At 35.5% G+C, this 25,713-nt stretch overlaps 1 protein-coding gene across 3 annotated transcripts; it reads left to right on the top strand.

Moving 5' to 3' along the window:
• Nucleotides 1-500: 500 nt before the first annotated feature.
• Nucleotides 501-25,002, top strand: LOC142336815 (uncharacterized). 3 transcript variants are annotated; one of them, XM_075385749.1, is made up of 6 exons: nt 501-579; nt 6,937-7,036; nt 13,209-14,057; nt 17,469-17,988; nt 22,023-22,240; nt 24,264-25,002. In XM_075385749.1, the coding sequence occupies exons 3-6, from the start codon at nt 13,382-13,384 to the stop codon at nt 24,809-24,811; spliced, it is 1,962 nt and encodes a 653-aa protein (XP_075241864.1). In that variant the 5' UTR covers nt 501-579; nt 6,937-7,036; nt 13,209-13,381; the 3' UTR covers nt 24,812-25,002. The 3 variants fall into 3 exon arrangements, with proteins under 3 accessions (XP_075241864.1, XP_075241863.1, XP_075241866.1); XM_075385748.1 differs by lacking the exons at nt 501-579; nt 6,937-7,036 and having other exon boundaries at nt 13,064-14,057; XM_075385751.1 differs by lacking the exons at nt 501-579; nt 6,937-7,036 and having other exon boundaries at nt 13,064-14,057; nt 17,485-17,988.
• Nucleotides 25,003-25,713: the final 711 nt, after the last annotated feature.

The following is a 25,713-nucleotide window of genomic DNA, read 5'->3' on the forward strand; positions in this document are numbered from 1 at the left end:
AGCGAAAGATGATCAAAGTTAACTGATTCGAAAGTCAACAAAGTAACGAAAGTGAAATCGAGACTAGTAGATGACGTTTTGATCGTTTAGTAGCGAATTGGCTAGAATCCAATTAAAGTCTCTTGCGAACTCTAATCGACCAGAAACCCCTGTTAGTAGGCAACAAACGCAGGGCTAGTAAGGTTGAGATGTGAGGGAGCTTGAGATGAATGCTACACTGTATCCACTGAAAGTTGATTAGTAGTGGAAGAGAAAACTGTGTGTGATCCCTGCGCACAATTAGTATCTGAAATGAAAGTCTTCGAGTAAGAGGTACTGTGTAAGGTCCATACAAGACAGATGTAGTTATAGTCACAGAAATAACATCACAGAGTAGTGTTGCAACTGTGATCGCAGAGCTAAAAGATAAAGAGTGACTACACTACATGTCTGGTCCAGACAACACTTGCTCTGCTTGTCCCGAAAGACGGTTGAGAGAGACTTGAGGCTCTGGGACACAACACCTCAATGAGCTGGACCCCAGATGGTCTTCGCACCGAGGCTCAAGTTTACTCTGGCTTGGAATTCATTCCTCTAAAGGTCAGTAGACTAAATACCTACGGCTTCGGCCAAAGGGGAGGTGCACTATGAGGCTCAATAGATAAATAAACGCTACAGCTCATGCTCAAATTTCAACAGTGATCATCTTCTGTTTTCATTAGATTGTGTGAGCAAGTCTAACAGAGGATGAGACAAAAACAGTTAACAGACTTCTCTACAAAATTGTAAAAATTTTAATTACATATGGTTAAATTGCAATAACAGATAGACAATTTTTCAAAGTCTGTTCACGTGAAGTTGACGGATAATCTTTTACTCTATTTTGTATTTGAAAGAAGACATGTTGCATAAACAGCATATAGTAAGATCGATAAGAGCGTGGGGTACTCCTATGATTCTAAACATGAGAATTTAGTGAGTGATCCTGGGCGTGCTTTCCTGCAATACTTAAGCAATGGAATATAAGGTGTTATGCTAAGTGCGTATCCCAAGAAAACCTAAACATGGGCGTGAAAGGGGAACAATCTATGTTAACCATCCGTCAGTAATTTGAACTTGGGGAATGTAGGGCTTATCCTAATTATGATTAAGTTTGATTAGTGCTATTTCCCTTTGTCTTTGTTTCTTACCTGTACAACAAAAACTGAGTGATTAAGTTTTCAGTTTCAAGGCGCACTCGATTGCAACGATTGCAATGGTAGATCTGAAAAGTACTCACGAGATATATCAGGAAGTGTAAAAAAATATTCTGTGAAAGGAATAGTGAAATGTATTTGTATTTTTTAGCAACTTGTTTTTTATCTGAATCTTGATCTCGATTTAGATATTGCATTGAAACTCAGACCCTGCGGAGGGGTCAATGGTATTGATAATTCTGCCCTTGACAAAAATTTCAAATCGTACAAAATTTTGGAATTACACGCTATTCCATACGACGCTTTTGGTTTTGTCTATGAACAAAGTGAAAAATGGACATATTATTCTTACATTTTGCCTTGTCCAGTCACAAATGAATGCATCTTGGTCATTTGACAATTATAGCTTTTTGTCACTATGTGAAAACTTCCACGACAAAAAAATCGGGGTTTATAAAAAAGAGATTTCTGTGTGCAGCCATAATTACAACGATACAGTTTCATTTCTACCCCCAATTTCATTCAACAAACTTTCCTCAAGTGAACAAAGGTCTTAGCAGTGGGTTTCAAATTTTCATCATTGTTTGCCTTGTTGGAGCAGAGATTACACCTATTGCTAATTGCAGCAACTTTTTCACAACATTTTACTTCGTGTTTCCTCCGCCGTATTTTATGCAACAGGAACGAAAAAGGTGGATACCTTGAAAGAATTATTTCAAAGAGATGTTATCAATTGGGAGATTTTTGTTATGCCCAAAGGCTGATTATCTAATTTTATATCGCGACATACCAGTTTGTGATTACATGCCGTAAGTTGTCCCAAGCGACAGAGAAGCAAACAATGTGCAACTAAGAAGGCGAAAAAGTTCTATCAGTGACTGGCGAACAAAATGTCGATCGGAAAAACGTTTCCCTCGCTCCTTCAAGTTAATTTTTCCTCAAAAATGACATTTTACAGTTATGTAACGGCTGAAGACCAGCTGGCTGTCACATTTGTCAGTGAAGAGAAAGTTAAAACTCGCGGTCAAACTGTGCTAAGGAAGCAATAATTTACTTCCACTGATGCAGAAATAGAGACACCGAAAGAGTACCTTTTCCTCTTACTGTATTTCAATTCAAACCATGTCTGTGCGAGAGAAAGCACGAAGACTGAAATTAACTCCTTTACCTATGCCCAGCATGCAGCACCAGTTCTGATGTCCCCAACAGATTAGAGTCTTCCAGCTAAAACTAGGCAACGTAATCAGAGACAACAACCCAGATTCGATTGTGTTCAGAGACCAAAACCTACTCAGTGGACGCAAACTACTTTTAAGATGAAAAACTGATGAAAATTCGCAATTTGTGTCCAACTACATTTCTTGCTTCAAAAATTCATTACATCCTGTTTATCGTGGCTCCTCGATTAATTCTTTTTGTATACAAATCAAAAACTTGGACTTCTCGTATAACCAAAAATTTAATATCATTCAGCCTGCCAAAACCAACCAATCAGATTGCAGCATTCTGTAAATTCAAATTTGCCACACAAATTAATATGTGGCCTGCATTTCGCTAAAGCCTAAAAGCCACTTCTTTCTCGGACCTTTTTCGTTTGTTCCCCTCCACTTAGTGGGCGCATAATATTTTTGGTTTACCCACCTCTCATTGTTCACTATGAGAAATAGCATCGCGAAAACCTCCAATCTTGAGCAGCACATGACAACTGCACCCCTTCGATTCACCAACTGCTGCCGGAGTTGACATCCTGGGCTCATTTACTCCTACTTGTATGCTCAGCATATGGTTTCTGTGACTTTCTACCCGTATTTGGCCGGGAGTTTGAGCCAAGAGACGCTCCGTCGGAAAGCGCGTCCAACGGTCTCTTGCGTACGTTTGAAACATCTAATTCAGATGAAGCAAATGACTTAGAGTGTTTCATTCTTGCTTAAAAACATGATATCGGCACTCCTGCAGGTGAGCAATTATGTCACTGGCAGCAAAAAATTCAACTAGGTGCTATAATGCAGCTGATAATGCAGAAGATCAACGCATCAAAATTTATGTTAAATCAGTTTTGACTCCACTCTACGCAAACGGTCTGGCAATTGCAGTCTATTAGGGAATGGTTGAGAAAATGATGAGCGTACTAAGAACATTCACTTCAAATGGGGATGCAAACAAATGGGGATTCATCAACCATTAGGCGAATTCCATATGCAAATGGTTTTGAGGCTTCGCAGACTTGAAAAACGTCCAAGTCAATGTGTTTAGCTTCGATAATGGTCAATTTTTTCCTCTCAAAACTTCGTAAAATCAATCCGAGTTTGTAATCGATCTGCCTTAGTTGTAATCATGATAATCACCACTGTGTTTTGATTAGTGATTTTGTAGATGTCATTTGCAACGTTGGAGGAATTGACTTTCGTTATTGTTAAAATATTTGGAGATAATGCTTCTGGATATGTCGAGACGGTCTCGAAAAATATAATATGCACATGACTGACAGCGACAAAAACGCTCCTGCAGGTATTAAAATTTCCTTCAAGCTATCAATCATCTTACATTTTTAAAAAGCTCTCTGCAACATGGTTCGCATCTCTAGTAATATACTTCAACTTTGAGTCCATTCTCGGAACAGTGTCAGGATTCAAAGGACCAAACACCAATGACTTCACACAAATTAAAGAGATATATGAAACGTGTGAGTTTGCATTCACAGTAATAGATCACTACCCTGGCAAACCAACTTTCTACTTACAACTTACAATGTCGACAGTTCCGATGACTAAATGGTTAATTTTGTGAAAATGCTACCAAAACTGGGCAGCGATATCCACCAACAAATTGAAAGTATCCGCTTTTCAAAGGCGAAAGAAAAAAATTGGACCAATCTCAAAGCACTCAATGCCGGATCTGCGAAAAACCATTCTCCGAAGTCGAAGATCCAGAAAATGTTTATGACAGACGGCTGTCATATTAGCGCAAGTTTTTTGGATTGGCACATGAAAAAAGCAACCGAGCGAGGAGGAACCTCAATTTCCCAACTGTCGTTGATCATAATCTACGATAACTTTGACTTACATCACATGTGCTTTGCTGTGAATAACTGTCAACCAACCACAACGATCCGTGTTATTTCAGCCACCGAAGAAAACTACATATCTATTAACTGTGGGTTGCTTATTGACACTTATCTTAACAAAAATGGGAAAAAGTTGAAAATGTATGATTATCTAATATTTATGACTCCTTCAAAAAGATGAACAGCTCGCTCGAAAAACCAGGTCGGCATTATGAATGCAATGTTCCCGACAGTATTGTGTGAAAATATTCAGCTTCTCAAACAGACACGCTTCTGCCCTTACTCGTATATGAGTAATCGTGCCATGTTCTTCATGTTCTTCAACACATGCCTTCCATCACTGAACCAGTGGGGAAACACTCTAGAAGATGGTAAGGTGATAAAAAAAAATATTAACCACGCAAACAGGATGTGGGAAGTACTTGGCTGTGTAACACTTCAATGTTATCACGACGGGCATTTAAAGCTAGAGTGTGTTCTCTTGGCCTCCATTTGTGAGTTCCGCTGAGAACTCATTTTTACTTCCTATAAGTTGGTTTTCATGCACTTCCTCACCTTACCCAATATGGCTGAACCAGTTTCACTGAGAATCTGCAAGGCAAATGCCGAGTTATTGATGGTTCGCAAAGATTTGGATATGATCGAGCCTGCAATCAGTGTGGTGGTCAACTCTCTCCAAAAAACGACACTTCGCTGTCAACAACCAATGCAGTTTCAAACTAAAATAGCTGGGATGATGAGTCATTTGGTTTCTGTGTTGATGCAAACAATCTATATGTTGGAGTTATGCAACTCGAAAAACTCCCCGTTTCAGAGTTTGTATTCAAAACAGAAATCATCATTCACGAGGTCTTAAATACAGACAACAATGCAAGAGTGGACTATTTTTTGGAGGTTGACCTCTCATACCCACCAAGGTTGCATGACGACAACCGCAATTTCCCCTAGGCTCCAACCAAAGGCACGGTAGAAGAAGTGTTATTGGGAGAATACCAGTTCAAAAAGAATGAGCAACAATCTACCCACATCGAAAGTGGAAAAATTATTACAAACACTTTTTGATACAGAGAGACATTGGTACATTAGAAATTGCTCGAATTTTAAGTTTGACTCGGAAGTATCATCAAAAAAAGACAAAAAGTGTTGCAGTTTTGCGAAGAAAACTGGCTATCGCCGTATACTACGCTAAACAGTGACAAGCGGCAGCTAACAAGTTCCAAAAGAAATTCAACAAGTTAATGAACAATGCTGTACACGGTAAAAAATGAGAATCTAAGATGGCCGTATCAAATTGACAGTCACACGTAATGCCAAACAAGAGCTGAATACATTGTCGAAGTTTGATTTTGACCCGTAGATGATTTTGAGTGAATATTTTGCTGCCTTGACCACACGACCAAAATATATCTGTTTGAATACGCCAACAATAGTGGGTGCCACTATCTTTGATCTGGACCAATTCTACATGCATGCTTTTTGCTATCACGTCCTGCCTTCAAGTTACGACTGTCGCCTTTTACATAGTGATACGTCCAGTCTGTTGATTCTTTGATAAGTTAGGACTTTTACAACGAATTATCAGAAAAAAAACGCAATCGGTCCTCACCCACTTTGAGTTCTCAAATTATCTGTCTGATTACTGCCTTCTTAATGCCTGTAACAAAAGACTTGTGCTCAAGTTTAGAGACAAATTCGCAGGTGACTACATTACCAAATTCATCTGCCTAAAACCGAAGCTGAACTCAATTCAGTCCACATGGAAGTTTTTACTCTCATCAAAAAAGTGTTCCCAAGAAAAATGCCGCAAAGAGTCCGTTCAAGACAAAAAACAAGTGTTCTTGACCAAAATAATGTTTTAATATTATCAAAAACCCTTCTATTTTTTGAAATAGCGTTGTTACTACTGTTAAATGTTTAGTGCTCAAGTTAATCCAGAACAATGTTTCTTGAATCTATCTTGCTTTGTCATATTTGGAATATAACACATACAATTCCAAGAAAGCTTGCTATTTGTTAAATAACTGAACAATACATAGCTAAAACAAAAAACAAATTTCGTTGGTGGGCATTAAATACATAGGCCAAAACTGAACTAATCACATTTTTGAAGAGAAACTAATTTCAAATGGTTTTCAATTGCTTTGTCTGATTTGGAATATAGCGTCAACAGTCCCACGATCACTTGCTATATGTTACATAATTAGATGCTACATAGCTAAAACAAAGTTTTGTTAGCTGGCATGAAATACATAGGGCAAAAAGAGAATTAACCAAATTTTTGAGGGAAAAGGTAATTTTGAATGCATTTCACTATCGGGTCAATCGTTCAAATTCCGACTGTCGCCTTTTATATAGTAATATGGACAGGCTATTATGTTCTCTGACAAGTCCGGACTTTTACATCAAATTAACAGAAAAAACGGAATCGGTCCTGACACGCTTTAATTTTTCAAATAACGGGTCTAACACAAAAATGGCGATTACATTACCAAATTCATCTGTCTAGAGCTAAAGCTGCACTTCATTCTGTCAAAATGTAATTTTATTCTCTTCGTAATAAATAATGGTATTCTTATTACAAATATATATACCTGGTTAGCAAACATCTGGATGCTGTTAGATTGCATTGTTGTTATATAAATGGTGAGTAAACGAAATAACACGTAATTTTAACTCATCTTCTGTTGTTTTTTTCAGATTGTCGAAAACTCTCTGCAAAAAGGAGGGACGAAGGCTGCAACATCATCTACGGCATGCAGATTTTGTGAATACCCTACAGTCAGACAACTGTGCACCGGTAGAGAACACCAGGATTGTTTCTAACCACCACTCGATGCGGACAGTAACTACAAACAAAATCTGCTGGTCAGCGTTTGAGAACAAGCGGTATAAACTACCTGAGGGCATAAAAACCCTCCCTTTTGACCATTACCAACTTGGCGATTATGCTATTGATGAAAACAACTGCACCGAGGACGATGTGAAGTGGGATTATGAAAATTCTGGTATTTTTAGTGACTTACTGCTAAGTTCAAGTCAAGAGTGGGCTCACAGTTTTGTTGTACCACAATTGTCTCCAGAAGCCAACACTCAAAGCTGCAACACATGACAACCACTCAATCCCGGTTTTCTGGCTGCTGAGTTGACAACTGATTTCGATGTTGAGAGTAATGATGTTGTCAATTTCGATGCCAGTTCAGACAAAAACTCCAGCCACGGTTTAACCCGTTTAATAATGTCGAAGAAGAAGCCAGTTAAATTGAGCGAGAAGAACCAAGGTTTAAAACTGCAAGGCGTTTAAACTAGCTAAATAAATTTAATTGGGCAAGAAAGCGCACGCAAAACCGAACAAGTCTTGATTTTGCATGGAGTGCAATATGTGGTTTTAAACTAATTTGACCGAGTGTTTGGAGCAGGCTAAGGCAATTGAGAAAGAAATCAAAGCGGCGAGACAAAAAGATTGGAATAAAAACAAACAAATGAAAACCAAAAAGACTTTATGAAAGCGAAAGATCTTAAATCCCACCCAACCTATTTTCCTCTTAGGGTCACTCCCTATTTTCCCTATTTTAGTGTCGTAGGAATACCTTCACTCCTAACTCTCTTATTACATACTTCTGACATATCAGAGCACTTTTCTTACATTATGGAAACTTAAGATTTAATGATTTTACTCGCATTTCGAAATGTAGTTTTTCCTCAATCATCCATATTAAGTCGTTAAATAATCTATTCGGTAAGTTTTTTGCTGTGATACAGATTTTCATGGACAAAATAGAAATTGAGATCAATTGAAAAATAAAAACAAGTTCACACAATGCAGAAAACATCAACTGTTAGGCAATTTCAGAAAAATGTGTTCACAAAAAAAGCCGCAAAGAGTCCGTTCCACAGACAAAATGTAAGTGTTTTTGATATTTGATCAAAATGTTGTAATAATATGCTCAACGGCCCTCCTTTTTTGAAATAGCGCTGTTGGCTAATGATAAAACTTTAGTGCACATGTTGAGCGAGATCGAACAAGATTTCTTGAATCTATCCTGCTTTGTCTGAGTTGGAATATAACTTAACAATCCCAGGAGCACTTGCTATTTGTTAGATAAATGAATACTACATAGCTACATTAAATTTCGTTAGTGGCTATGAAATACACAGGGCAAAATCCGAATTGATCAAATTTTTGGGAAAAAAACACGAAAAGTTGGGTGGCAATGAGCGAGGGATCACTAATGTTTTGGAGAGAAATACCTTCCCGATTTTTTGTGTTAGTCCCCGCTCCAGTGTTCCTATGACCTCAAAATTGGAAATATTGAAATATTGTGTTGTTATAGAGCATGCCATACCATTTAATTAAAAAACCAAATGTTGGGCGTACAAGGTATATGTCCGCTAATCTGGGGTCAAAACAGCAGATCGAGCAATTAAGTCGACGAAAAAACTTCTTTTGTGTCAAAACAAGCTGAACTCTACAGCTTATTTCAAAATCTTTGAAACAAAGAATGGGATAAAAGTGCATTTCCCGGACTTCAAACTGCATTTTAAAAACTTAATGCTCACGAGATTTAAAACATCAAACAAATGAACCCCTACACACTATCTTTGTCCAGCTTCGATGCAGGATAGGATACAAGACATTATACATTAAACCATTTAGATAACTGCATTATTGTTGGTAATTTCGTTGCTCATGGCCCACTATGGCATTCGAAACTAGCGGAAGACAGAAGAATTGCAAGTGAAATGGACATCTCTAATCATGTAGAACTCAAGATAAAGGCCAGCACAAGAGTAACTGATTCCTGTAAAAGCTCCCTGGACATCAGTCTCGCCGGCTCAAGCACATCAATGAACATTCACTGGCGCACGGCGTACGCATAAGGTTCGGGTCAATTATCAATAGTTCTAGCCATCACCCTTGACCTCACCACTCACACAAGAGTATACGGAACTTTCATCTACTTCCGCAAACCTGACTGGGCAAGATGACATTGATCTAAAACTAAAGAAACAACAAAGGCCAACAAATGTCCACCATGCGGAAAAGATCTATTGGAAAGTCATCAATGCAGGGGTTGGCAGGCATTTCCCACTAGGAAGAATGAAAACAGTGCTTGTCAATTTTCCCAGCGAAGCAGCAAAGCTTTCCAAAAAGAGAAACGAAATTCAAAGAAATCATACAGGGGACTCCAAAATCAAGCATTTAAACCATGAAATAAACAAACTTGTTCAAAGTCAAAAAAATTGGATCGAGTCTGTACAAACACTTACTGACAGGGGTAACTGCTCTTAACTCTGGAGCACAATAAAAAAGACTTTCGTCAAGTAACGCTAAATCACCTGCAAACAGAGCCATAAACTTTGAAGTTAAGAAGACTTCTTCTCACCATGATCAACAAAAGCATCCACAAGTTTAACCAACAATACACTCTACACCCCAAGAAAAATGAAGAACAGAAAGGAATAACACTAAGAACAACAGGTAAACTGGAAATAGAGGGCAGACTGTTTATTTGTAACACAGAGAAAGAAGCTATTAGTGACACAAAGAAAAGTAATGCGCTGCGCTCCGATAGACTGGCGCCAATCCACCTACACCCTATAGGCCCCATAGCACTGAGATATCTTGCTGACACCATATACTTTTCTGTAGACAGTGCAAAAACTCCAAACATCTGGAAATTTGACCGGTTTATACACATACACAAGACAGGAAAACCCATAGACGAATCTGGAAGCTTCAGACCAATTGCACTCCTCCCCCTAATTCAAAGTTAACAGAAAAACTCCTATTAAATGACATTATAAATCCCACTGTTGATCCCTTTAGACACGGTTGACCAAAACCTGCAAATAAGAAACTTTGGCACCACTATCGAATGACACTAAAAAAATTGATTGCTTCTTACTTACAGGGCAGGTTTTATTACGTTGAATGCAACAATAGATAATCAGAGTGAAGAAAAGTCAACAGGGTGTCCCACAAGGTGTTAAATTGCCAAGGTGTTGAGGATCATTGTCAACGATCCTCAATATTTACATGGGCAAACTGCCTCTACCCCCAAAAGATATTAACATCACGTCTCACGCTGACGATTTAAATTTAACTACATCTCACCTACAGATTGAAAACCTACCTGACATGATCACCCCCTACCTAAATATTTTACACGACTGGCTCGAACCAAGAAAACTTAAGTTATCAGCAAAATGAAGTGCAACTGCGTTCACAACCTGAACACGTAAGGAGCATCAAAGAAAAATTACAAAAACGCAAAAACATACTGAAAACCACAGATTGCTGGTAGCAACGGGGACTACACAAAAAAAACTCTCAGTGACTTCTAAAGCTATCGGTCGGAGCTTTCTGATGTATGGTGTTTTCATTTGGGCTTCCACATTCAGCAAAACAAACTGGAATCATCTGCAAACACAATAAAACATTGCTGTTTGCATAATTACTGTCTTTGTAGAAATGTCTGATGTCAATGACTTACACGTTGAGGGTGAAAAATTGCCTGTTATAGCTCACACTGAAATGTTAGCAGAGCATTTTCTAGCCGGCAGTTATCAAAGCCATCGTGCTGATCATAAAACAACCTGCTCAGCCAATTTTCATCACATTATACCGATATTAAATGATAATTAGTGGAACCGCATAGAACAATACACAAACAATAAAGAGCAATTAAATCGCAACGAATACAAAAATGCGCTCAAAAGTATCCACCGACACACGGTGCAAACTCCGCTGAACAAAGACAGCATGCAATTAGGTACAACTCCAACAAAGATAGCAGAAAAAAACGCTGCGAAGATTTGCAAGTATCCCATTAGCACAACAGAGATACTGCCTCATGCTAAACCCTTACTTCAGTAGGATCTGTAACAATGTTGATATCTGCTGTCTCAAATGTGAAGCAGCACCACCTGCCGTATACCACATTTTGGACTGCAGTAGAAACACCGCGGACCTGAAAGTGATTGACCTGTGGGAAAAACCAGTAGAGGTAGCTAGCTAGCAGGACTTAATTCCATCAGTCCAACACGACCACACTGCCTTCCTTGCCCCTTTCCTCTGATCTTGACGATGCCCCTCCTGGGCTCCCTAACTCGGCGAGCGCATGTCATTAACTATGGCGTAGATGCAGAAAGGTCGCCCTACCACAAGCAAGTTGTGGATAGGCACTACTACTAAAATATCTACTTTTTTGATGATACAAAGGCAACTAGGGTCCCAGTTAAAAACGGCAATAAGCGCATGTATCCCGCCAAAATTACGAGCAAATTGCATCTCTTTGCTTTGTTTACTATAGATTTTCGGAAAGGTTTTCAGTTTATGTAGCTTTTTGGCACCTTAGTGTGTTACCAGAATTCTAACTGCGCTTCTCGTCTTTAAGTTGAATTGACAACTTTAGTTATGTTAAGGCATGTTTAAATTGACTTATTGATGCGAATCTTAACCTGACGCCTTAACGGATGGAGTCAAAACAGCAGAAGTACAAAAATATAGAATCTTTTTGGCTCGTAATTCCGAAATGAATAAAAGTAAAGAGTGTTTTTGTTCTATGATTGACTGATTTTTGAAGAATGCGCGCAACAAAGTTTAATGTTAAGAATGTAAACATTACCAATAGGATCTGGCCTAGGGTCTGTTCGGTCTGGACTATGGTCTGGAGAAAGTCTGTTCAGTCTGGCCAATGTTGGCCAAAGTCTGTTTGGTCCGGCCAATACCTATCTTTGGGTTTGGTCGGTCTGGCCAATGCCTGTCTTGGGTCGCGGACTTCATCCTGGGAATAGATGCTCAGTGTTCGCGTTAAGGCAAAAAAAAACTTTGTTTACTTAGTCCCATGTTCCGCTGGGCTAGATTCATACCCGAGTCGAGAAAATTTGTGTAAATGCTGAAATGCGCTGAAACTTTGCACGAAACGCTCTGAAACTCACTGAAATTTCAAAAAATAGCTATCACTGAGTATCGAACCCTAATCTGCGGTGCCGCAGCCTTCACCCAATCCACTGCGCCAAATATTCCTGATCCTCTGCCTATTTAATTTAATTTTATATTAACAGACAGTTTAGGAAGAAATGCGCTGAAATTATATAAGAAATGCGCTGAAAATTCAGCGAATTTCTTACATACTTTCAGAGCTTTTCAGCGCATTTTTTGAGAAAAAGTTAATAGTTATATAAGGAAAACTAAATGGTTCGAAATTGAGGAATCGTTCACAAAAAGCGTTTAAATCCACTAAATAATTTTAAGAAATGCGCTGAAATTTGAATGCATTTCTTTCAAAGTTTCAGCGCATTTCACCCCAAAATTACGTAACGTTTTTGCGCTGAAAATTTTGAAAAATCAGCGCGTTTCAGCTCATTTCAGCGCATTTCAGCGCATTCAGCTCATTTCTTACATAATTTTAGCACATTCAGCGCACTTCTTACAAAATAATGCGCTGAAAGTGCGCTGACAGCTCGACCCTAACCTAGATTTTTTAATCTAGAATTAGACTATATCAAATGTAGGTTTTATGTACGCAGAAAGACACAGTGTTGAACAGATTTGTTGAATTTCTATATTTTGGTACGTCTATTTGTTGAGACGGGGCTCAAAGTATTAAAAAGTACTGTTAAGAAAAGTTTGCTGTGCTAGACAGTTATCTTGCAGGTTTTATGCAAGAAAGAGTACAGAAAGTACCTTTAGTCTGGGCAATATTAAACCCTAATACTTCTTGCAACATATTACGCAACAAATATCAAATATGCAAGGATTATAGTCCCGATAGTTACACATGAAAGCATTCTAAATGAGAATTAGTTGTCGAATAAAAGAAGTTAGTTTGAGCTTTACAGTATAAATAATTCTGTAATGTCTGTAGGTAATGTTGTAACGTTATTTTTGCATATGCCAAAAAATGTACACTTAGATGTTATAATATTGACTTTCTGTTTATTGACTTTAGTTTTGCTTTTTCAAGCTCTGCAAATTTAAATATAAGAGTTGAATATATAATTGTATTTTAATGTTACTTGGTAAAACGTTACGCCTATTTAGCGACAATCGAGCGCCATTTTACGGGCTGTTTTGTCCATACTGAGAGCACTTTTATTTCGTCATCATTTATTAAAACCACCGCCGGCAGTACTAAAAATGAACAGAGAAATTGCGCGTGCTTTCATCTCTAAATTTTTACTCTCAAGGATATTTCATTACAAAATTGAAAAATATTCCTTATTATTTCATCTGTTATTAGTGGTTGTCGCAACTTATCTCTACATTTGCGCTTTAGAGACCTGTACCCTTGCCACTAACGAAGAATGCCTTCATTGGCTATTGGAAGGCAGAAAATTGCTTTATTTGACAACATTTTTTGCTTTATCTAGCTTTATTTTCATATACATTAGTTTTGCAGTTTTAGTACTGAAATCGGTGCCATTTTGGTTTATGATTTTTATTAATTTTCCTGTACTAGCTCAGTTATTACAGCTTGGTTATAAAACATCTTGGAAAGAACATGGCGGTCTTAACAAGATGGCGTTTATTACTTTACATGTTATCGCTTTTGTATCTTATTTTTTAATCAAGTTTTGTAACAAACTGGCAGAAACTTTATCAGTTAAAAGTAAATTTAGTGTTATCAGGCTCAGAATTTTGATTGTTGTTCTTTGTTTTTTGTTTATGTTTGTTTACATCATTTACCAGCAGAACCAGGGTTTCAAAAATTATCACGCGACTGTGAACCCGTTGGTTACACCCACGCACGAAGCTAACCGAAGCAGTTGCAACTTCAACCCACCCACGTATTTTTATATGGATGTGATTAAAGGTCAAGCCACTGTTTGCTTTTCCTATGCTATATCAAATGTAATAGTAAACTCAGGTAGTTTGCAGCTGCCACCTGAATGTATTAATATGGGAGTTCTAATATTAATTTTTAATGAGTTGAAGGAGAGAGGTTCAAATACGTAGTTTAATAGGATCCAGTTTGTTGTCCATTATAAAAATGAAGTAGGATAAAATGTAGCAACCACGTGACTGTTTCGTTTTTTTTTGCAATGCGAAAATCAATTTTTCGACCCATAAGGGTGGTTTCTAGTGCACCACAGTTTTATGAAAGCGGAAGCTTCCACGAAAAGTTAATAATTGGTTAGTAAAAATTGCGAACTAAATATCGTGTTAACTGGCAATCGAACATCATCTCTGTTGCACATTAGATAGCTTGGTTAGCAAATTCTCTGCAAAACAGAAAATAATGATTTTCATCAAAGGTAAATCAATTGCTTTATTTTTTCGCTCCGAAATAAGTAACAATCCACTGATGAAAAATTTGCAAAAAATACATACAGATAGTTAAGATGAGAAAATTTTTTGTTTAATTGGAGAAAATGCAACGGAAAAATTTCGATTTTGACATTTTTTTTAACTCGGAAACGGTGATAATCAATTTTGTAAGATGAGAACAATGGCTCATATTGTTACGTGGAGAGAATTTTTTCAAAAAATGCTGGTTATTCCGACCCACTGGGGAATTTTTGCTCAGTCAATTTTCGGCGATCGATATACTCACCGTAGGGTTGTGAGAGGTAAGAATATATTAAGCGCAGAATATCGAGAATATTATTTTTTAAATATTGTTTTTTTTCCGAGGAATAACGGAGGTTTAAAGTTTTGTGAACGTTACGCTAACTTACGTTGTTTTCTTCAAATTTTTCGATATTTTTTGTGAAATTTTGATCAATTTTGCTAACAATATGATAAAATTGCTAGCAATAATCCAATTGGTTTTACTCTCAGATTAATAGAGAGTTGTTAATGTGGCTTATCTATTTTTTTGGCTAAAATTTCGGCCAAACTTTAAAAATTCGGAGTTTTTTCACAATTTTCATGAAAAATGGCACTAGTATTCTTCTTTAGCCCACTTTGTCCAAATTCAACGGTAGTGCAGACAAACACTACTAACCTAATGTCTGTTCACCCAACTGAGGGTTATTTTCTCCGGTTCCTAAAAACTCCGGTTCCTTAAAAAACTGTTCTGGAACTAACAAATTTGCTTTGCGGCCTTTCGCTGCCTTAAATCGATGTTTATCAAAAATGCATATTTTTTTTTCTAAAATCTTAAGATTTTCCTTTTCCAAAAAAAACTCTATTACGCAATCATTGTAAACCTGACGATTTTCAGGGCCGTGCTTTGACAACAAGGCCAATTTAAATCCCATCGTTAATTTTTGCATTGAAAAGTGATTCGGATTGTTTTTTGGCATTGTCTTTTTCAAATTTTTGTCATCAGTTTAATCCCATTTACAGACAAGTCTGCTTCTATATAGAGGTTTAATCAATGAAAGATCTTTTCTTGTTCAAATGGCCCTACGAGCTAATCTTGTGTTTTCTTAGTCAAGCTCATGGTTATGGCTCCGAAAACATGTTTTCGTAAATTTTAAAAAAGCTCTTGAGTTTTGTCAGCATTTCTTTTGTAGTGTTATGACTGTGACTATTTTATGAAAGGTCTTAATTGCTATCAATTGAGCTAATAAAAAAGCTATCGAATGACTTCAGTTGATACCTAGGGTCATTTTAGTGACATCTTGTGCTATTATTTGTTTTAAGGGATGAACAGCAATAGCACGGCTAGCTTTGGTATAAGTGCAAATTTTTACAACTGAAAATTTATTCGATTTTTAAAAGGTTGCTGAAGTATTTCAATTATTTTTTTTCTTAATTACATACAGAAATAGTTACAAATCACAGCTCAAACATTGAAAAATCAATTCTATTTCAACAGAAAGCTTACGATTTTTTTTGCTTAACACTGTTTGCGTAATTTTTTTGAATTTTGTCTGTATTTGATGTCATATTGTAGTCTGTTGACTTAGTCCCCCATGTCCTATTGGCTTCCTAAGCATTAACAAGTTAATGTATTTTGACTTAAAGTTTTTTTTCTTTTAAAATACATAGACTTTGATTTTTTCATGTTTAATGCTTGTCGTTTTTATTTCATTTTCTTCTCCGTATTGTCTCCCTTATGTCATCGGCCTTCGATTAAGGCATCATTTTTTAATTTAAGTTTAAAGCACTTTCTTAAAATTGAAAACAAAATTTTCAAATAATATATGAAGTTTGAAAATGCTCTTTTTCTTCCGTATTTGGGAGACATTTAGTTCAAAAATATGGTTGAATGAGGTTGAAACATTATTTGCAAATGCTCAATACCGAGTCTTTATGTTCTTTAATCTGAGAAAGTATTGTTGATACATAAGGAAAAATTTTTGTTTCTTTTTTGAATAAGGAAACATCAGTTTTTGAACAGTTAGCGCATTTTGAAGAGTGAGATGTTATATTTATTCAGACATAAATGAAAAATGACTCTTTTACTTTTTTTATCCTCCATTTTATTAACAAATATATTAAACGAAAATTGAAAAAAGTTTAAGGTATGTTTGAGCGGTGAATTGTTGCAATATTGCAAGAAAATACAAAGTATTTGGAGATAATTTTTCAATACTTTTTAACAGCCTCAGTCTTTCAAAAAATTATTCCAGCTAATCTATTTGTGTTTTTCTTCCAAACGAGTACGTCGAAAGATGTTCTCTAAGTATCTCTCCATTCAGAGAAATAATTTTTGGTCCTTCTACCGATGTGTATTGAGATATTTGTTAAAGGACAGTCTTAAAATGATTTTTTGAAGTATGGCTACTCTTCCTCTGTAGTTATATACACGTACAAAATTAAGTTCAGCGAAGGATGAACCTTGATCTGGCTTAACAACGTGTCATTGATCTGGCTTAACAATGTCATTTACAAGAGCAAGGTCAAAATTAAAAATGTAAAATTCAGTGCATGCCTATTTTGTTTATCTTCTTGCATTGCTCCAAACCCTCTTATCTTTTGCAACCTTTGAGCAATGTTCGTTACTTTTATATAGCGGCTTTCATTTGTTTGATCTGCCACTCCAAAACGAACAAAAGGTCGCTAAAAAACTCCCCTCTTCATTGGTGTTTAATAATTTGCGAATTTTAATAATCGAGCTTAAGAATTCGGGAGATGACAACATATAAATCTCGATTGAAACAACCTGGACAACAGGATTGAATATTATATATATTAATATGAAAGTCATTTATGAAAGTTATAAGAGTAGCAGTTATATGCAAAACTATTCAAAAATCGGACAAAATAAAAAAATCCGTATTTTAAATTGAAAATTGTTGCTTTCAGTAGGGAAAGAAAACAGTTAAATAAGGTTTGTTGCGATTCAGTTTGTTTTCTTCCTGTCGAAATTCGCACAAATTACACTGGCTACCGATGAACTTGAGATCATCTTCAATTATTGGTTTTCCTACAATCACAAACTTGACAACGGACATCTTGGCAGATATTCCAAAACTCTGGACATTTATCCGCAGTGGAGCTAAAGATTGCTCAGTTATTTCAAACTGCTCAGACGTTGAAAACTTTCTTTATTTGAACGAATCATCTCCGAAGTTTACAGTTCGAGTTGTAAGAAACGAAAGTTTGGTCAAGGAGAGATATAAGAATTTAAACAGCTCTAAAGATGCAGTGAATGTTCTTATTCTGCTCGTTGATGCATTATCGAGGCAGGGTTTTAAGAGATCTATGCCAAGAACATTCGCCCTGTTTGAGAAGTGGAATTTGGATCCGGATTTGAACGTGATTCCATTTCCCAAGTTTTCCAGTTTCGGTGCTTACACAGAACCAAATATGGTTCCGTTTATTTATGGAGTGGATTACGCCGTGTTCAAGTTAGTATATCTTAAAAATCATATCAAGATCATTGACGATTTCTTAGCAAACATACTAAGATCGGTGACCGGACAATAGATCGAAAACAGAAAAATTGGGACAATAGATCGAAAATTAATCTCTGTTCTTATTGGTTGAAATTAAGCATTATTTGCGAGCTGCAATATAATAACCACATTATGACCATGCCTCGCGAGCCATGACCATGCCTTAGCGGCCCGTGAATCTATCACAACCAAACAAAGTATCACAACCGAACATGTTATATGCTGTATAATATATGAGTGCTCAAATCTGATTGGCCAATATGCAACTTGAATAATTTAATTTTCGATCTATTGTCCGAATTTTTGCTTTCGATCTGTTGTCTTTCGATCTATTGTTCTAGCACCACTAAGATCATATATGATTTTTTAAATGTCATACTAAGACCATTAATGATTTCTTAGTACGCATAGAAAAATCATATGTTCTTATTCGACGTTTAACCGAACGGCATTGTTTATGGTTTCTTTGTTTTAATGCAACGATCATTTATGATTTCTTAAAAATCATGCAAAGTCATATATGAAAACATGGAAATCTCAAAAAGATCATCCTAAGATATAGTCTATAATTTGTATGGTATCATATATGATCTTAGTATGATTACTAAGAAGTGTCGTTTCGGGTATTCAAGCTTGCGGGGGTTCAATTTCTACGGGGGTTCAACTTCGAAAAAAATACATCCAGCAACGTCAAGCATGCTGGTAGAAGACAAACAAAAATCTTTAAAACTGTCTATTGATTGATTGATCAATGCCTTTTCATAAGCGATTGAGGTCTACAATGGTCTCTTTATGGTTCGGCCAGAGGTCTTTTCATTATCTATTTTCGTCTACGAAATGTCTTTTTATTGTTCAAGTAACATCATCTTAGTTTTTTTGATAAATCTCTAATAGTTAGAATTTTGAAAGAGAGAACTTCGGCCCTGCAACAGCGCAATATGAATAATAATAATAATTCTAAAATACTTTCAAGTATAGGCTGTATCATTACGGAAATAACCAGGCTATAACAAAAAAATAGCCTTATTGGAATTCTGTCAAGTAGCAGTACTGATATATGCTTATATTGGACCTAAAGCGTGAAAAAAATGAGAGATGAAAAGCAGTGTATGTCAATACATTGTGGTGATAATTTCTTCATTTTGGGAAAATAATTATCTCTGAAACTATTTTGGAAAACGTTTACATCGTTCTTGTTAAAATATTCAATTTTGCTAAATACAACCGGCGTAGAATTTTCGGAAGAAATTTGGCAGATTTTAATTCGAACACCTATTCTTTTGGTGTTAAAACCACTGACCTTGTAGGTTTGGTTTTAACTGCCGCGATTTCGCTCCTTTTTTTAACAATAGTTTCAATTTCTTTCTCTGTTTTCAAAAGATAAAAAAGAGAGTAAATTAACAATGTTTTCTGATTGTTTCAATTACTTTTTTTGCATAATTCAAAAAAAGAGGAAAATATTTGGTTCCTCTTTTGGTCTTGAGAAAGACACAAATTTAATTTTAATTTGGATTCTTGGTGATTACCTTTAAAAGTGCAGACATGGGTCGGCAGAAAAGACAGCAAAATATTGATATTTTATTCTTGCATTGGACTATAACTTGGTTGCCAAAGCTAAGCTTTTATCAATTTGAACGTCAAGGTACTTTTCATTTTTTAGTTATAATTTTTTGTTGATGATTGATATATGGAGAGAGCTGCCCAAAAGCCCTCAAGTTTCAGAAACGTGTTTTTTCCGTAGCAATAGTGCAATATGACATAACTACGTTAGTTTAAAGTTTGCAATAGGCTGATATATAACACTTCAAAAAGACGCTAAAAAACGAACGTTGTTTTATTAGAGAAGGTTTCTACAAAGAGGAAAACTGATTTCTTTTCAGTCTTCAGTTAGTGTTTAATTTCTAAATTTTGTTGTTTGAAACGCCAATTGTACATTTCGTGGCCAGATCGTCACAGGTCCGGAAATATTTGCATATTACAAGACTATTGAACCAATTGATTTGATTAATTGAGAGAAGCAACACAATTAAAGGCAAACCCCATTCAGAACAATGCAACTTTGCCCTTGAACACAATATACGTTTACTTTTTGATTCACTGAAAAAAAGTTATATCTAAGTCTTTTTATCGTAACAACATTAGATCGGTCATGATGTGACGCCGCATTTTTTTAAAAATAATTTTCTGAATTTTTACTGAATTGGGTTTTAAAACACAGCTGCCATGATATCTAATGAATAATGTCTTGTGGACGCTATGACAAATTATAAATTTTTGACGAATCTTTTTGGATGAAATTTATGAGTGCTTCAAAACGAAGACCAAGACCGACCCATTGCCACAAAAAATTGAGACAGAAAAAAGATGGCCAAATTAGGGGATGTAAAAATTCCCAAAATTTTCTACATTAGCGATTTTAAGCGCATTGTCTTTGTTTTTATATTATAGAGAGATAACAATTTTTTTGTGAATGATGCAATAAAAAATGTCTATCTAAATTTGCGAGTTTCTTAGTTTTTGTTCGTGCTTTTTAAAAAAATCGTGCAAAGATAAATATGTTTGCAATGATAATGGAACAATGATCTTCAGCCGAAAATTGAGTAAGTATCTTTTGCGTTACACTTACTATTTTTTTCACGTTTTAATTTTTTGTTCAGAGCACCGAGCAGTTAACCTTGTGCCATTTGAGAAAATTAAGAATATCACTCAGAGAGTCATGCGTTAAAAAATATTTAAATATTTTTGAACACAAAATATGTGCGATTGACCGCTTTGCTAAATAAATCATTTAGAAGACACTCTCAAATTTAAAAAGTATTCAAACAGGTATTTATCGGACCCAAGGCACTTAGATCGTATGTAGGGTTTCGAATACATTTTCTTCTTCAAAAGTACAGCCATCAGACATTTGTGATCAAAAAGCTACTCCCCTAACTGTATGCGGAACTAGAATCTCACAAGACATTCAAAAGATTTTTGACAAGAATAACAATTAAAAACCAAAACGGTATTTACGAACTTGAATAATGCATTTTCTCAATGAGACTCTAATTGAAACTCTATAAACTCTATGAAACTTCGTAAAACGAAAAATCTAATTAAGTGAAGAAATAACTCAAACCTTCTGATAAAGTTGCTGTATATAAAATACCAGAATTATTTTCAAGGTGATTCCGTAAATAAGACCGTTTTAATTTAAAAAAATGTAGAGGCATGAAATAAGAAGATTGCTAAATAAGTAACGTTAAATCTTTATAAAATTTTGATTGAAGCGTTTCGAAAACAAAACGGATGTAAAAATTATTAAATCAGTAAGACCGACCGAGATTGAAGAAGACAAAAAAATTAAACGATAGATTTTCTCTGATTTTTAAAATTAGAGTAGTGCTTAGGAGTGAAAATAATAACTACAATTTTGTCGGTGTAGATCAATCCTTGAAATCCACTGAAGTAAAGAATATGTCAACTTTTTCGCACCATTTTTCGGTAGTATTGAGTTCCCTAAAAGACCTTTGAGTGGTTTTATAGATTGCAACTTCAACCGCCTAGGTTTCTGGATAGTTTTTTGCAGGAGTTCTTAAATAGAAAAATTGGGGAAATGTATTCTTTCAATTAGGTGCCTGGAAACTGCAGAAATGTTTTTACACCGCCCTGGTAATCTCGATTCTTGTTAGCTCTATTTATCAGTGGTTCACTCTTAAACTCACTCGTGTGAGATCACATGAAAAATCGTGTCGACACCCAATTTTGTGGGAAAAAAGTGACACACAATAAATCTGTCAGTTATATGATTTTTTATGTAAATTTACATGAATTACTCGGGTTGGGCATCACGATTGCGTTATCTTATTTACTGTTTTTCTCGACCCTATGAACACAGATTTACATGTGCTATAATCTTTATGGCTCTATAATTCTGCCTTTGAAAGTATTTCTCTGTGAACAACTTCAGATCAATTTTGTAAATTATTTTTTGTTATTTCCAGCGCAGCAAGAAAGATTGCCAAAAAGGTACCACTTTACAGTTTATTTGAAGAGGCAGAGACTCGTGGATACGTCACTGGCTACACCCACACATCTTGTCAGGTGGCGGATTTTGAGTGGAAGCCATTTCTTCCTAATCAGATATCCAATCACGACCATCGGCTGACTTTTTGTGATCCGAACTTCATTGAAACCGACGATCCATTTAATCCAACTAAAGGTTGCTTTTGTTTTCTTCAAATACTTCAATTGCATATTGGTTCGATGAGTCCACTTACACAAGTCCAGATCATTAATTTAGTAAAATATCTAGTTATCCAGTCAATTTAGTCAAAATCTAATTTTATATTAGTTCTAATCTCGTAGAACTCGTTAGCAAAGAACCTAAATTCGTTTTTAAGGTAATTCCTTTGACTTTTTTGGTGTCTCGCTGGTTCATCCCTAGTTCAAATTTTGTCCCCCCGCTTTTGTTCACAAATCACAAGTTTTCTAGAAAGGGAGCAATTATTGTCTGCTAGTCAATTTGGTTATAGAAAACAAATTTCAACAATTGATGCTATCCTGAAATCGACAGAACAAATAAGATTAGAACTCAACAAGAAAAAAAATGTTACAGAGGCGTTTTCAGATCTTTCAAAAGCTTTTGATTCTATAAACCACAAAATACGGTAACGGAGACTTGAAAATATAGGTTTTGACGAACATGCTACCAATTTAAAAGAGAATTATTTGAGTGAAAGAACGTAGAGAGTTGTTCTGAATGGAATTGAATCAGATTGGATAAATTTGAAAAGAGGAGTTCCACAAGGTACTATTTTAGGACCTCTATTATTTAACATTTACGTCAACGATTTAGCAAAGATTGTAGAAAAGGATTGCACGGTCGTCCAGTACGCAGACGACACTTTTCTTTTTACATCGGACACTGATGAAATATTGTCAAAAACAAAACTTGAACATAACATCTCAAAAATTATTGACTTTTTTGCAAAGTCCCAGTTAGTAGTGAACAAACAAAAAACAGAATATATTGTGTTCAGCACCAGGAAGAGGTTAACAAATACTGTTCTGAATGTCGACAATGAAAGAATAGCAGAATCCAATAGTGTGAAGTATCTTGGCGTAATTATTGATAGCGAACTAAAATTTGATGGAGAAGTGAAAAAGATTCTTCAGAGAATGGCTTGTGGAATAAAAGTTTTGAATACACTAAGTAAAAGTTTACCAGAGAAAACGAAAGTGTTATTACTTAATGCAATAGTAGTAAATCATCTACATTATTCCGCTCTATTTCTGATAGGGTTGCAAAAGTCATTACTCACAACTTTAGAAAAACAACTGAATTGGGGAATAAAATCAATTTTTAATAGAAAATATGATCGGTCTACAGATCTCAAACTTCGCAATAAAATAGTACTAGTTTCTTTTCTCTTGAAATACCATTGCTCAAAATATTTTTTTCGCTTAGTCAGCAACGATCTTCCAGCATATAAAATTGAACCTCTCTTTACCATGAGAATAAAACAACATGACAGGTCAAAAAAAGTAACGTTCGATATGAGAAAGAACAATAAGTTTTTAACTGATTCTTTTTTTGCACAACCATTCCAATTTATAATAGTCTGCCTTCTAATATTAGACTGAAAACAACATCGAAAGCTTCCTTAAAAAAGAACTGAAAGAATATTTTTGGAAAGAATTTTTGAAGGACCCAAAAGTAACTGACATAAAAGATGACATTGAGAGCATTAGATTTTAATTTTATTTTTTAATCTTCATGATGTACATATAAAATTGTGAGAATATTTTATGCTCGCATTTTAGGCCATTTTTTAATCATGTTAGGTCAAATTTTTAGCTTAGTAATTTAATGATTTTATAATTTTACATAATGTTATATTCTTAACTTTACATTGCCTCTTTTACCATTTGCTTTTTATACTTATGTGTACCAGGGGAAATTAACAATGTTCTTCTTTTTTTAATTCTCGATTCTATCACTTCAGCACGAATAGGTTTCTAAAAATGCTCCGAAATACCCCGATACTCGAAATTATGGATGCATACATTTTGGCTTAAAAGTTCTCGGGCAAAACCTTCGCGGGGTTAAATGATGTAGGGGGTGAAAAGATACTGTATTAAAATATGAGTTGCTAAATGAATCGAAAAATGAGGTTAGAATTTAATTATTTTTATGGTCAGAATTCAATTGTGCCATTTTAACGGTTTCTTTTTTTTAACAGGGCCATATTCGATCTTCAAACGTTGCATGTACGGTCGACAAATCCACGAATACACATTAGACTATCTCTTTTCCTTTTGGCAATCATATCCAGACCTTCCGAAGTTGTTCATGATCAATTTCTCAGACGCACACGAATCGACAGCAGAACAAGTATCAGAAATGGATGAAAATCTAAAACAGTTCTTGATCAAAATTCGAAAACAGAATTGGTTCAGTAATACTGCTCTGTTTTTAATGTCAGATCACGGTAATCATATGCATTTTATATTTCAATTGCTTGCCAACCTAAATTTGAGATTAGAGACGCACGATCCTTTACTGATTGCAGTGACCCCCAAAAAATTAGCAAACATTTCAGCGATTTATCACAACGCACGTCAATTGGCCACAATGCATGACTTGAGGAAAACTATTTTAAATTTGATCGGAAAATCTGGCAAAGATTTGAATGGTTTGAAAGGAGTGGATTTGTTTAATCAGATAGTCGCCAAAAACAGAACTTGCAATAAAGCTCAAATCCAAAAATCGTGCTGTAGGTGTACTTAATCACAAATTTATAAAACCGATAAATTTATAAAACTTATAGTCAATTTATAAATTGCTAATCCAAATTTATTTATATTTCAGCTCAAAATTTTTTGAACGTTATAGTAGTTGTGTGACGTTGTTCACGACACATCTTGGTTGATTTATTTATTATGATAGTTTAAATCATTTATCGGATAATTTTGTCTGATAATTTTAATAAGTGTTCCTTGTTTGCACAATCTATTAGTAAAAGCAGGAACGCGTTTAAGTTTAGTATCAATCAATAGCAGTCAATGCTCTAAAAAGTGGGCCAATCAATTGAACGACGAACCAAATGGATGACATTATATTTTGATCCACCTGGACAACAAATGCATGCCGTTTTCATTGCAAATTGTTCCTAAACATTGCTACTTTCTCACTATTCCGACTATGGTGTTCTTAAAGTCATACATATTGACTAAAACTAATTAGAACAAGAAGGCTCGTGTGAGGCTGTGCGTACCAAGTTTGCCAAAGACTTGGTATCGATCTGAGAGGAAAAGCTCGTTTGACTATCAGTTCTGCAAAGCTCAACTAGAAGCAATTTTTCGGATGAAACTTGAATGGGAGTTTGTTTAACATGAAAGTTGAAAATCTACGAATATTCATTTTGGTAAACTACGTAAATCTCATGTATTGTCAAATAACATTCTGCAATATTGAACAACTTTTAACAGAAATATAAAGTTAAACAAGAGCTATCAGTCCCAATTAAATTTTAGTTTAAACAAGAAGGTGCGTTCGCACATCGTTAATGTGAGTTCGCACATCAAGTTCCGACCCGAGATGAGCTACATTTTTGACTTAATTGTCAAGCAATAAATAAAGAGATAAGAAAAAATAGTTTGAGTTTTAAAAAATCTTGTCACACCCAAACT

Source organism: Convolutriloba macropyga, chromosome 3 (assembly GCF_964194025.1).
Source record: "Convolutriloba macropyga chromosome 3, txConMacr16.3, whole genome shotgun sequence".
Lineage (NCBI taxonomy): Eukaryota > Metazoa > Xenacoelomorpha > Acoela > Convolutidae > Convolutriloba > Convolutriloba macropyga.

Excerpts from the sequence above, each read along its gene's own strand:
- LOC142336815 (XM_075385749.1), top strand. The coding sequence starts at position 13,382 with ATGAACAGAGAAATTGCGCGTGCTTTCATCTCTAAATTTTTACTCTCA. Across the intron at positions 17,989-22,022 it reads GTGGATTACGCCGTGTTCAA|CGCAGCAAGAAAGATTGCCA; the intron begins GTTAGTATATCT and ends TGTTATTTCCAG. Across the intron at positions 22,241-24,263 it reads TCCATTTAATCCAACTAAAG|GGCCATATTCGATCTTCAAA; the intron begins GTTGCTTTTGTT and ends TTTTTTTAACAG.